Genomic DNA, 13430 nt, shown 5'->3' on the forward strand with positions numbered 1-13430 from the left:
ACCCAACTAAAAAAAAATATTTGGAAATAATCTTAAAAAGAAGAAAAAACGATGAAGTAATACTCTAATGATTACTTCCAAAATGATGGTAAGGTAAACATTTTTCATGAAAGAACGAAAAATCCTGAAATCTTATGAGGAAAAACACATGAAAAAAAAAAAAAAAAGTGGGAAAATATATGGAATTTCGTTCTGGTTTTTTGGTTTTCCGATTTCCGGATAATGGGTTCTGTACTGAACTTAATATAAGCAAAAAACTGACAAACAGCTAATAAAAAAGTAAAGTTGAATGAAAGAGAAATAAAATAAATCCTCTTAGTTCTTAAAACTAAACTTTAATGTTAAAAATAATAATTTTATTTTATTAACTAAACTTTAATGTTAAAAATAATAATTTTATTTTATTAACTAAACTTTAATGTTAAAAATAATAATTTTATTTTATTAACTAAACTTTAATGTTAAAAATAATTATTTTATTATGTAACCGTTGTTGAACAGCCGATTCAATTTTGAGCAAAGCCGCACAGTTTTTTTAACAATAAAAAATTCTGTAGGAATTATTTTAGGCCAAAGATTTCTCCAGGGCTGCCTGACTTTCCCCCAAAACCTTCTTTGTACGATGGAACATATTCTACTTCCCTGATATAAGTAATGGCAACTAATATTGAGAATAAAAATAACTTTGTAAGTAGAGATCAGATAATTATTGGAGACTACTTTGGTTTTACTAATCTAAAAAATCTACCTAAATTGTGGCATAAGAGAATTAAAATCAATATTTAGATAGATAATAATTAACAACTTGTATTTACTACCTGCAATATAAACTGAATAGTATTGTTATAATATAGCAAATAATATTAGTCTTAATGTATTAAGAGTGCCATGTTTTTCAGAAAACCAATTAATAGTTTCAGCTATATTTTTTATACATAATATACAAGCACACCGGACAAAAAATTAGTCACCCCTAGAGAAATCATGAAAAACATTTAATAACGTGTAACACTGCCTCTGGATTTGATAACCACCAGGGATTCAGTTAGGAAGTGAGTCCACAAGGTTTTACAGGTATGTCGAATCCAGTTTAAGCTACTCACTGAGGATTTGATCGCAGAAATCCACCAAATTGAGAGTATTCTGATTTGGGTGCTTTACCCGTTGTTCCAACATGCCCCACAAATTTTCAATGGTGTTCAAGTCAGGTGATATTGCAGGTCAGTCGAGATGTTATTGAGTGTCTGAGTATTCATAAAACCAGTTACATATTCTTCCAGCCTGATGATAATTGCTGTTGTCCTCTTGAAAAATAGGGGTATCGACAGCATCCTCTTCATGAAGATGTTGACTGAAAGGCAGCAGCTGATCATCCAGAATGTTCAAACAAACATATTGGTTCATGTTAGTAGCCACCTCGGTAAGGTGGCCCAATCCATAATAACAAAAAACACTCCAAAAACCTGAGAGACCCACCTCCGGCTTGAACCTGATCTTGCACAGAGTCAGGATGAAATGCTTCAGCTGGTCTTCGGTGCACTCGACAACGTGCGTCATTTGAATAAAGGCAAAAAGGCGATTTGTCAGACCATAATACATTCCACCAGTCAGCAACTGTTCGCGTTTGCTGATTGTTAGCCCACTTAAGTCACCCAGCTTTATGTGCCTGAGTGAGCAATATCCTCTTACGAGGTGTTCGACTCCAAATGTTTATTGCATGCGGCTCCCTTCGCAATGTTCTCTCATTAAAAGGTTGGGATGGACTTTTATTCACTAAGTGAAGCAATTCCTGTCTCGTTTGGAAATGATTTTAAATGGCAAGTCATGAAACAGGTCTCCGATTCTTTTCATGTAGGATCTTTCGTGACTATGTGTATTACACCACTGCATGTAGACATGTTGAACATCCTGCATCGAAACACCAACAAATCCAGCAACTACATTCAGTCACTGTATGACCACTGCCAAACACAATTACTGCTTTTTGCCACTCTGTCACATCCTTACACTTACCCATATTTACACACAATTTCCGCTTAAAACAAGAATGTCTTACTGATGGCTACTTGCCTTTGATCACAATGCAATGTTTGAAGAAATGCTCACACAGTTGAGCACGTCACTTGACCACTGCGACATCTACTGAAACCAAATGATTTATGGGTGCCAACGCACTAGGGTGACTAATTTTTTGTACGGTGAGCTTATATAATGCAATTATTGCATATGAACTACTGTAAAAAATAAAAATAAAAAAACTTTTTTTTCTTCAGATTCTGATATTTTTAATTTGATGTTACTATAACACATTAATTTAAAATTAGAGTTAAAACTTTTGAACACATTCGATTTGCAATAAATCAATTCCTTACCAGTCATTTTTGTTCCTTCCTTTCCACACGATTTTGATATTATTAATGCGATGTTATTTCAATGGGCAAATTTAAAATTTGGTTCTTGAAGTGCCAGAAAAGAATGACTTTTGATAATTAATAACAATAGTAAATTAATAATGATTTGTTGAAACCAAACTTTATAGAAAATCTGTAATATCTATTTAATGTCTTACCTTGAACATTGGCTGAAGGATACAGACTTGTCCATGGAACCTTAGGTTTTCTAGGCAAAGACTGCAAATATGTACGAGCCTGTAAGGACAATTTAACAATAAGTTTCAAAGGCATCAAAATACTTCAAACATACTGGCAGACAAAGTAATACCAGAGCTACAACAGCCTGTTGACACCATTTTTTAGTGGTTTAGCTAACTAGCCATAGCTAAATTTAAATATTTTTACTAAATAAAAGTCAACTATAAATCAATATTTATTGCATAAATATTGCAATATTTATTGAGTATATTTATAAGTAGCCAGAGAACCTAAGTTACAAAATCATCCATTATAAAAATGTAGAAATATGATTCATTAGCTGTTATATTATGTAGAAACAAAAAACTGATTGTGATAAAATTTCAAACCGAATATATACATAATATATATATATATATATATATATATATATATACATATATATATATAAGTTCATAACGAAGAATAAAACAAAGAAAAATAATAGACATATGAAAAAGGGGGGAAATAATAAGTAAAAAATAACAAACAACAGTTTATTAAAAATAATAATAAATAAAAAAAATTAAAAAAAAAAAAATCATGAAATGTTAATTAAAAAACCGGAAAAAAAAAGGATATAATCTTTTCTTCAGCCCACACGATTATATCCGCAAAACAGAGTGCTTTCTGATATTGTATCAATAAAGCCAAAGCTAAATAAATTAATACAATAGTGTGAGGAGCACTCAAAAATTTTTTTTTAAAAATAACAACAAATGAAATAGATCACAAAAAGTACAAATAAGTAAAAATAACATGTAAAAACAGATAATAAAATAAAATAAAAAGAAAAAACATTAAAAAGGGGAGACTATAAAGCGAGCAGCAAAATCAGTTCAACTTACATGGACGGATATTTTTCAAGAATGATTTAAAAATGTTTTCACAGAAAGATTGCCAGATTACAAAATATGAAAACAAAAGATGAAAACAAAAGCGCAAATTGAGTGTAACAAGAGGGTTTTAAAGTGTCGTTCTTACTGCACTGTTGAAGTGATTTGTTATTCTGAGTTTATATATATATATATATATATATATTCCTTCTTTATAACTCAATCAATCTCGTACCACAACAATACATACAATGTTTAAAATAATTCTTTTATAGTTAACTACATGATGCCAGACTAAAAAAAATTTAAATATTTAAAAATAATTATGGAATGTTGTATTAACTGCACTTAAATTTTCTGTGCTTTTCAAACATGCAAATTTTTTGCTATTTCTTTTATGAATGAAAATTATAGAAACGTGAATTAGTTTAAAATTGAAAAGAAAGTTATGCAACAAAAATATCCAAATATAGCCAAAATGTACTTTTTTTAAATTTTACTTTTTATTACTATTTTCACAAGCACATATTTAGAGTTTTTTTTTTTTTTTTTTTACAATGTAAATTTAAAATATTTTTCTGATTGAATTTTTTATTATTACTACCATTCTTAATAATAGAGATGGTGTTTTTGTTGTGTTTAACAATGGTTGGTTCGAGAGTGTAGCTTTAAGTAATTGTAAAATATTAATTCAAAGGAGGAATTCTTTACGGTGCTTAATATTAACCCTTCTTAATGATTGTTAATATTCAGGGGTGATTGTGAGCCCAAGTCAAAATTCCGGAAAATTTCTTGAGTTAAAAAACAAAAACAAAAATTGAAAAAAATTTAAACAAGGTTTTTTTCCTATATTTCTAAGTTTACTTAAAATATATTTAAAATTTTACACATACCTATACCATTTACACATAGCTACGATGACCTGGAGAAGTAATTAAAATTTACAAATATGTCTTTCTTTCTTGAGGTAAATAACAACTACATTCTATAACAACTATTTACTGATAAAAAATGAATATTAATCATGAATATAAGCTTATAAAGTATCTCTCTGGCTCTCCCTTAAAAACAAATAAAATAAACTGTGTTTTTAAGTTCCACCTTTGAAAATTTGATTTCCGGAAACTTCTGTGAGAAATGATATTTTGAAACGTCTGGACCTTCGATCTCCGGAAACTTCCAGATCACTGTTAGCCAAAATTCCGGAAATCCGGAGCACAATCACCCCTGAATATTTAAACCTTATATTTTTCAAAAAATATAAAATTCTTTGATATTTGATAGGCTGCAAAACAGAACTGATTTTTTGATAAAAATTCAATATGGAAAATAAATAAATGAAACAAGAAAAGAAAAATTATCACCTAAAATGATATTTTCAGTAATAATTATGCTTTTTTCCTTTGAAAAGAATATTTTAAAACATGCTAATGATTTCAGAAAAATAAATGACACTGAAAATGATATAATTAGGGATTTATCACAATGATATTTAGAGTTGAAATTTGTCTAAAGTAAATAAAAAGAAAGAATCAAGTCAATCTTGAGAGAAGTGTTTAAAATATAAATAACTTTTCAGATTTATTTTTCTGTGTGGTACATAGCAAATACCTCATAACTTTATAAGATTTATTTTTAGGGTGTAAAACAAATGTTATTTTCTACCTCCTACAGCAAACAGTCTCATGATGGGCGAACAAGAAACACACTAAGAACAACATTAAGCTGCACAGAAGTCAATATAGACAATAAAACTGAGTTACATGAAAAGTACAGACTTTCAACTTAAAACTAAATATACCTTTTCATTTATGATGCAATTCATATCTTCTTGTGAGGGGGATCCAACAATATTTAATATGTGGTTCAATTGATCCAGATCTAAAAGAGCAAAATTAGTGTTAAATTTACATGTATTATAAAGCAAAAATTAAATCTATTACAGCGACACATCCCAGGAGCGACCACTCTCCATTCCACAGTAAAATGGTCATTGGTGGAGGTGGGTCATTCTTAGAAGACACCGCCATTGACTTCAAAATTGTGAAGGAAGGTACGTGATTTTTCGGAAACGATTTTAATTTTAGTCAGCGTCATTTACTTGGTGCGGAAATGCCACTTTCGTTGGCGTCACGAAAAGACGAATCAATGAACAAAATTTAGATCCCAACTGATAAAAGTATGTGTAAAAACGAATTTACTACAGGGTGCATAGCCAAATTTTTCAACAAAAAATAAGCACCTTTTAAGCACTTTTCAAGCACTCAAAAATATTTTCAAGCACTTTGAAAAATATCATAATTAGGCAGGGTTGGAAATTGATGGTTTTATCCGGTTTTATTTACAGGGACAAAGACTATGGTGCGTCACAAACGATGAAATTAACAAGAGAAATTAAATTTTCTATCACTAATAGAGAATTTAATGACTATGGATCTGAGACCTGGAACCTAACTCAAGCTGGTGAAAACAAAATTGCCATTTTTGAGAGAAAAGTTTTGAGGGCCATCCTTGGTGGGATAAAAATAAATAATTCCTGGAGAAGACAATACAATACTGAACTGTATAAAATCTACAGAGAGCCAGATATTGTGAAATTCATTAAAATACATCGAATGAACTGGGCAGCTCACACTTTCAGAAGGAATGATGACTCGAATTTAAAAAAAATCCTGTTACACAAACCCCTAACGAACAGGAAAAGAGGTAGACCCAGGCTGAGATGGTTGGATTTAGTTGAGACTGATTTCCTTACTCTAAAGGAGAAAAACTGGCGAACAAGTGTCAAAAGTAGAGAGAAGTGGATTCGAATGATGATGATGATGATGAATATGAATATGATGATGATGAATAGAGGAAAAAAAATTGACAATGTTTAGTTGGTTCAACATCAGAGGATTAACAAGCTTATTTACTTGGATTTTTATTTCTTAGTAACAGCTTTTAGAGTTTCTAAAATGTAAACTTCGTGCTATGTAGACTAAAGCAAAAAAATAATGTGACTATAGATTTTGATTCTTTAAACTCCTCAAGTATCAAAACCAAATGATGGTAATGAAACAAACACATGTGAAGTAGTTTAACCAATAGGGACAAGTTGGAACAAGATAATAAAAAGGGAAGCAAAGAAACAAGAGTGAGTGGATTTGGCAGTAACTCCAGGAAGCAACGGATTAAACAATAACAGATTTTTCACAATTTGGAAACAGTGGGTAAGTAGAAAGATTATTCAAAACATAGAATGACTGCCAAAAATTAGGTTAGATTGGAAGAGCAGTGTTGAATGATTTTAGCAGAAGATAACTCGAACCTAGAATGATGGAAGATCCTTTATGTGCTAATTTTGGTTCCAGGCATCAAGATGGAGACTGGGGTGGAAATAATTTTGGCATTTGAATTTATGCTCAAGATTCCAACAATTTGCAGCAACTGATGATTTATCATATTGGAAACTTTATATTTATATCATTGCAAACTTTATACTTAACATCACCTTTGTTTCTTCACATCTGGCAAGTCTTAAAAACAAGTCTTAAAACATGTCAACCATTATGTCCAATTTGTATATTTTGAAGTAAAATAGCTGCCAACTCTACTGGATTTTGCCAGTTTCTCCAGGTTTTTATGCATTTTCAAAAATTTCCAAAATTGTGTAAGTTTCCAAAAAAGAAAAAAAATTCCTATTGAAATAGAGTTTATTGCTTGCTTGAATATTTAAGCAAGAATTGCTAATATATAATGAAGCGAGCTTCATTGTTAGCAATCAGATTTAAGTTTTTTTTTTCATCTAACATTTTTAGTTAATTTTTATTCAGAACTCATTTTTTAAATAAATTTTTTTTTAAAAATTTAACTATTTTTTAAAAACCTTTTAAGTTTATTTAATGTCGATCATAAACAAAAAATAATGCAGTCCATTTGTAGTAATTAGAGAGATAAAGTTATTGTATTTTGATCACAATAAAAATCTCTGAAATTTCCTATATGTAAAATATTTAGTATGGAATTTACATTATTTTGTAAAATCTACTGGATTTTTTCCTATCCATGTTGGCAACTATGTAGAGTATATCTTTTAAAAATATATCAAATATAAATGTAGAGATTGTCACGTGAGACCTCTTTCATGTATCCTGAATTCGGGAGAAATTTATTGTTAATGCTCAACAAAGCCAATAACTAAAACTGCTCAAAACTTATTGTACATACATATATAAAAAAAAACTAACATATCTAATTATAGTTTAGATTGTCATGGCTTCCCCTCTAAACTTAACAATCCGCTGATCTCCAACTCGCAATATTATTAGTCCTTTTCCAGGCACCTGAACTGTTAGGTTGTGTTCATATTTGTAATGTTTCAATTAATTTAATTACTATTATTTGCATTAGTTAAATTAAATAAGAGCTAGAAGCTGAAATCTTAATTTATATAGCACGAACAGTTAAAAAACTAGATTTCTTTGGAGATAAAAAATTGTTTGGGTGACTTATCAAAATTTAGGACTGCTAACTATATGCTTCGTGGTTTAACAGGGTTGCCACTCAAATGTGGAAAAAAAAATCCCCGTGTTTTCCCCGTACATATTATACACAATATATTAAGAGGAAACAATTACTGTGTTCTTGTGTGAGATATATTGGGCTAACTATATTTATTAGTTTTAATTGCTGGAAAAACAGTTGAACATACTTAAATAATGTTATAGTTTAGTATAGCTGGAAGATTCTGGTTAAATATCCCATAGATCCATTGAGTGGTCACCATTTTTTAAAAGACAAAAATAAGAAAAAAATTCCCTGTACTTTCCCAGTTTGTATAGAAAAAAATCAAAATTCCCTGTTATTTTAGGTGATTTTTAAATTCCCTGTATTTTCCAGGTTCTCCGTGTGGAGTGACAACCCTGTTTAGCTTCTTTTAATGGTAGGAAAATTAATGTTTATAAATATGATTCCCTGCTTAGTAAATTTAATTTATTTTCTCCATCATTATATGCGAATGATTCAGAAGATGAAATGAAAATGCACTTTGTTCAAATTTTTTCATAGTGAAGCTTTTAAAATCTTGTCCAAATTACCCAAAATTCTGAAAGCTTTTAAATGTTTATAACTCTGTAAAACATATTGAACAAATGTAGCAGTTGGCAATCCCTTTTTCTGCCAACAATGAAGGTGTTAGCTTAATAAAGTTTGGGCTTACTGTAAAGATATGGAAGCAAATAAAAAAGTGCACAAAAATTGAATGCAATATGTTTTATTAATTTTATTTTTAGAACCCCTGAGTCTAATTAATCAGTATGTAGTGTAAAAAAATTTGTGGAACAATGATTTAGGTTAAATATTAAATCAACAACTCTACAGGGCTTAGTTATATAAATAATATGGCAGTTACAAAATAATCTGTGTTATAAAAGGGCAGTCATTTACAAATTTAATCTCTGTTTTCAAGTTTATTTCTCAATTTTAAATGTCACTCCTCAAAAATTATTATATGATGAAATTTACACTGTAAAAAAAATTTTCTGGTTAATACTATTACAGAATTCATTTTAAGAAAGAAAATAATTAGGTCAAAAGTTGATCAATAGATGGTTCTGCATTTATCATAAGATGTTACAAATTATTGCTTTAAAATATACGTTAATTAGAATACTTGACATCTGCACTGCTACATCTAAAATCCTTTGATGTTAGAATTTACTCAAATGCAACTGTCGCTTTCCAGTAAAAGTTTCCCAAGGAGAGACTGAAACTTTGATTATACCTTCTCATAACAGAAACTGCATATTCCCCACCTTTACATCAAAAGTATAATGCGTGCTTTTACTCTCATTAATTAACATCTAAAAATCAACATATTTTTAAAGCAATCATTTTAAAGCATCTTATGTTGGTCAACTTTTGAACTACAGTACAGAACCCGTTATCCGGAAATCAGAAAACCGGAAAACCAAAAAACCAGAACGAAATTCGATGAATTTTCCCGCCATTTTTTTAAAAAAAAAAAATTTTTCCTCCTAAGATTTTAGGATTTTTCTTTCTTTTTTGAAAGATTTTTACCTTACCATCATTTTGGAAATAATCATTAGTGTATTACTTCATCGTTTTTCCTTCTTTTTAAGATTATTTCCAAAAAAAATTTTCTTAGTTGGGTTTAACAATAAAAAAAACGGCTTTTTGTAGCGATTCAGAAAACCGGAAAAATCAGTTATCCGGAATAGCGATGGTCCCGATAGTTCCGGATAATCGGTTCCCTACTGTACTTTTATTTGACAAAACAAATTGATTCGCCTACTTAGATAAAATACCAGGTCTTTTTTACCGCCTTCTTACAGTGCAACTTTTATTATAATTGCCTTACCTTTTTATTAGGGATCTAAAAAATATGCAATTTTCAGTTTCTAGTTGTATAACTCGGCAAAACTTTGTTTGACAAGTTTTATGCGCTAAAAGTGCATATTTCATTATTATTTGAACAAGGTAAAGTAAGGATAGAGAAACAAAAATATGAACATGTATATTTCAATTGAAAATATTAAAATAAACTTTTCAGCTTTCCTTGAATAAAATAAAATGAAGTGTAATCAATGCAAAAAAACTAATCTTTTTTGTTATTTCAATTAATCGCTGAATAACGTTTATGGAAAGCATTATAAATAACATTTGTTGGAGAATTGAGTTTCATGGAAAACTTTCCGTGCAGAGGAACAATATGACAAAACAATACAACACAACAACAAAATTTACACAAAGGTTCAGCCTTTAAACAAAAGTTGTGCAAATTTACAAAAGCCACATTATAATAGAATCAACCAATAGCTAAACAAGATGCAGGAGGAGGGAAGGGCATGCAATTTCAGAATACCACGAAGGAATCATTGCAAGGCACATGAAATAACTGACAGGAAATACTCACAATTTGCCCCAGGAAAAATAGGCTTTCTCGAAATCATCTCCGCAAAACAACATCCAACTGACCAAACATCAACTAAGCACTCATTAAGGATATCAAATTTTATAAGACTGCAAATTTTATTATTTCCCACAGGCATTACCTCAAACCTAGGCATTAACAATTTAGTATTTTCTTTTTCCTTTTTTTTTTTTTTTTTTGCATACATTTCCAACACTTAAACAAAAAAAAATTCGAAAATTAACCAAAATAAAAAGGGTGAACACTTTTTCAAATATTCTAGCATACCACACAAATAACGGGGCAATTCCTAATTCAAGCAACACCAAAAACAACATTCACTTGATAATTAAAATTTCACGAAATGTAATCATATGGCAAAATACAAATTCAGCCACATATGGGTTTTTCAAATGAATTTCTTTAAAATATAAAAAAACAAGAGTGTGAAAAGAATACAAAGCTCTTATTATTTTTTTTTTTAAATCTAAACAAATGAAGTTCAACTTTAGCTGTTGGTCATATGCCAACATATTTAAGAGCCATTTGTTATAAAATAATTTTCAAGCAAAGTCAAAATCTGATAAACATTAAATTATATACTAATAATAACTACAACTTAGCATGATATCTCGACATGGAAAGTTGCTCATGAAATATAATCTGTTAAACAGTATTTTTAGAAATGCCTTCGTTAGAAAATATGGATAACAAAAATAAAAATGAGTTAGATTTTATTTCCTCTAAGGTTTTAAAATTCTTGAAAAGAAAAATAACTCACTAGCACAGAAAATAGCTGGATGTTTGATTTTAGCTTAACATATAAAAACAATTAAAACTTGAATGCTTTGATACTTACAATGTTTACCAGGAAAAATTGGCTTGTTAGACAACATTTCTGCTAAAATACAACCTACTGACCATATGTCAACTAAAATAAAATTAAGGATAACTTCTTCAAACAAAAAAATAAATGGTAAATACAAAGAGGATTCTTTTTAAAAAAAATATCTAAAAATTAAAATGTGCAAAATCATAAAAGTAACAGTTACAGGAAAAGAAACGAGATAACAAAAAGCATAAAAATAACAAGAAAAAATAATGAAAGACAAAACTGATGCTTCATTTTAAGCCACAAGACAATTTTTTACATCCAAATGGTTTCTTAGAAGGGCTTATGTTACTAATTTATATTAGGGTGGGAACTCTTCAGACAAAACCAAATTCCGTGAATCAAGTTTCTAAAAATTTACATAATTTTGTATTAGTAATTACTAAATTTTTATCATAATTTAAAAATTCAGACAAATTTTCATTAAGAATTTACAATAAATGTAGTGAAATTATTCATTTTTAAATCTTGATTTATTCATTGGATTGCAGATAAAAATGTCAAGAAAAAAAAAATAATTAAACTTTTTAATCTCTATTTAATAAATACAGTTTTCATCTTATTAATATTTTTATATCAGATATCAATTGATTTTAAAACAATTTTAACTTTAGTATGTTTAATTATTTATTAAAAGAGCATTGATGGCAAGAAAAATAAGTGATAGCACAGTTGTATGAATTTTATAAGATCTGATTGGATCATAAATAACAGATTGAAACACATTTTGTGTTTAATTATTTGAAATTATTATTGAATATTACTAGAATTCCTAGAATTTTAAGACTAGATTTAAGAATTGCCCTGAGAATACCAGGTTTTGTATTTCTAAAACTTCAGGTTTTTCTTTTTTCTAAAGAAAGTAGCCACTCTGTATAAATGTATATGTATAAATGTATATATATATATATATATATATATATATATATATATATATATATATATATATATATATATATATATATATATATATATTATATAGCAGCTTTTCACCCTGTACTTAAATGAAAGCACCTTTCAAATGATGGTGAAAAATCTTTGTTAGCCTGCAGCAACATTCAAGGACACTTAAAACAATTTCTTTTAATTAATTAATATAAATTTTATAAAAAAAATAATTCATGAGTTAAATTTAAAAAAAGTTTAATAGACATTTTAAAAACTTATGATTTTTTGGGTTTGAAGAGATAAAACGCTTTAAGTTTTTAAATACATTTGCTCCAAAAAAAAATTTTTTATACCTGTTTTCTGATGTTTCTATACATTCTATTAAAAAAAAAAAACATTTTTTAAATTTATTGAACATTCTTGAATCTTCTTTCTTCCTAGAATTTTTATTACTATTGTAAGCATTTAAATATGAATAAAGCTATAAAAATATTAAATTACATAAATGTGAAATTACAATGACAACAATTTAAACAGAATATAAAATATTTTTAACAACATATTAAAAGAAAAATATTTTTACACAGCCAAAAGCAAAAGTATAGGGAATATAAATTGTAGAAATCTGTTTCAGCATTTCAACTTACTAACAGTAGTCTGTAAAAAAATCTTACTAAGCATGTTTAGATTAAAAATAGGTACATTGAAACATAGAACTTTTTTCTACAAATTTTTACACGATTTTTGCCTCCAAAAAATATTCTTTGGACCTATATTACATTAGCATACAATATACAAAAAATATGTTTTATTGTTTCAGAAAGGCATTGTAAAAAATTTTTCATATTATAATTGAAAAAGGCGAAGATAAAATTATAGGGAAAAACATTAATACATTACAAGTTCCTAAATCAAAAACCAATTTAAATCTTCTTTAAGTGTTAACTTTACAGTGATTGTCAAACCATCAATCGTGGGCTACTATGAAGGTCAATAAAAAAAAATCTCTTAATTTAATTATAATTGATTTTAGAAATATAAGTTTATAGGCAATAAACCAAGTGTAAGATTTTTTCTTTTGAAATATTGGTAATTCATTTAATTGGTATCTCACAGTACAGTAGCTCAAAGGCTTTCATAACTTTGTTGATCACTAATTTAGAGCAAACTTTAAAGTTGCATTTAAAAATAAAAATTGTGCCTGTAAGCATTTAATTTCTTTTCTTTTTTAAAAAAAAATCTAAAAAAAAGAAATATGAGAGAGAGATCAA

At 28.3% G+C, this 13430-nt stretch overlaps 1 protein-coding gene across 2 annotated transcripts in view; it reads right to left on the reverse strand.

Annotated features, from left to right (window-relative positions):
• Window positions 1-13430, reverse strand: part of rl (Mitogen-activated protein kinase rl) — a 43081-nt gene that overhangs the window by 11760 nt on the left and 17891 nt on the right. The window contains exons 6-8 of one of the 2 annotated variants that reach the window (XM_043045595.3): window positions 11239-11310; window positions 5268-5347; window positions 2570-2648 (exon numbers count right to left, since the gene is read on the reverse strand). In XM_043045595.3, the coding sequence (XP_042901529.1) occupies window positions 2570-2648; window positions 5268-5347; window positions 11239-11310 (231 nt within the window). Of the gene's footprint in view, window positions 1-2569; window positions 2649-5267; window positions 5348-10382; window positions 10455-11238; window positions 11311-13430 lie in introns of both variants that reach the window. The other variant, XM_043045596.3, reaches the window with a different exon arrangement.

Source organism: Parasteatoda tepidariorum, chromosome 10, assembly GCF_982258835.1.
Source record: "Parasteatoda tepidariorum strain Cologne lab strain chromosome 10, Ptep-v5.0, whole genome shotgun sequence".
NCBI lineage: Eukaryota > Metazoa > Arthropoda > Arachnida > Araneae > Theridiidae > Parasteatoda > Parasteatoda tepidariorum.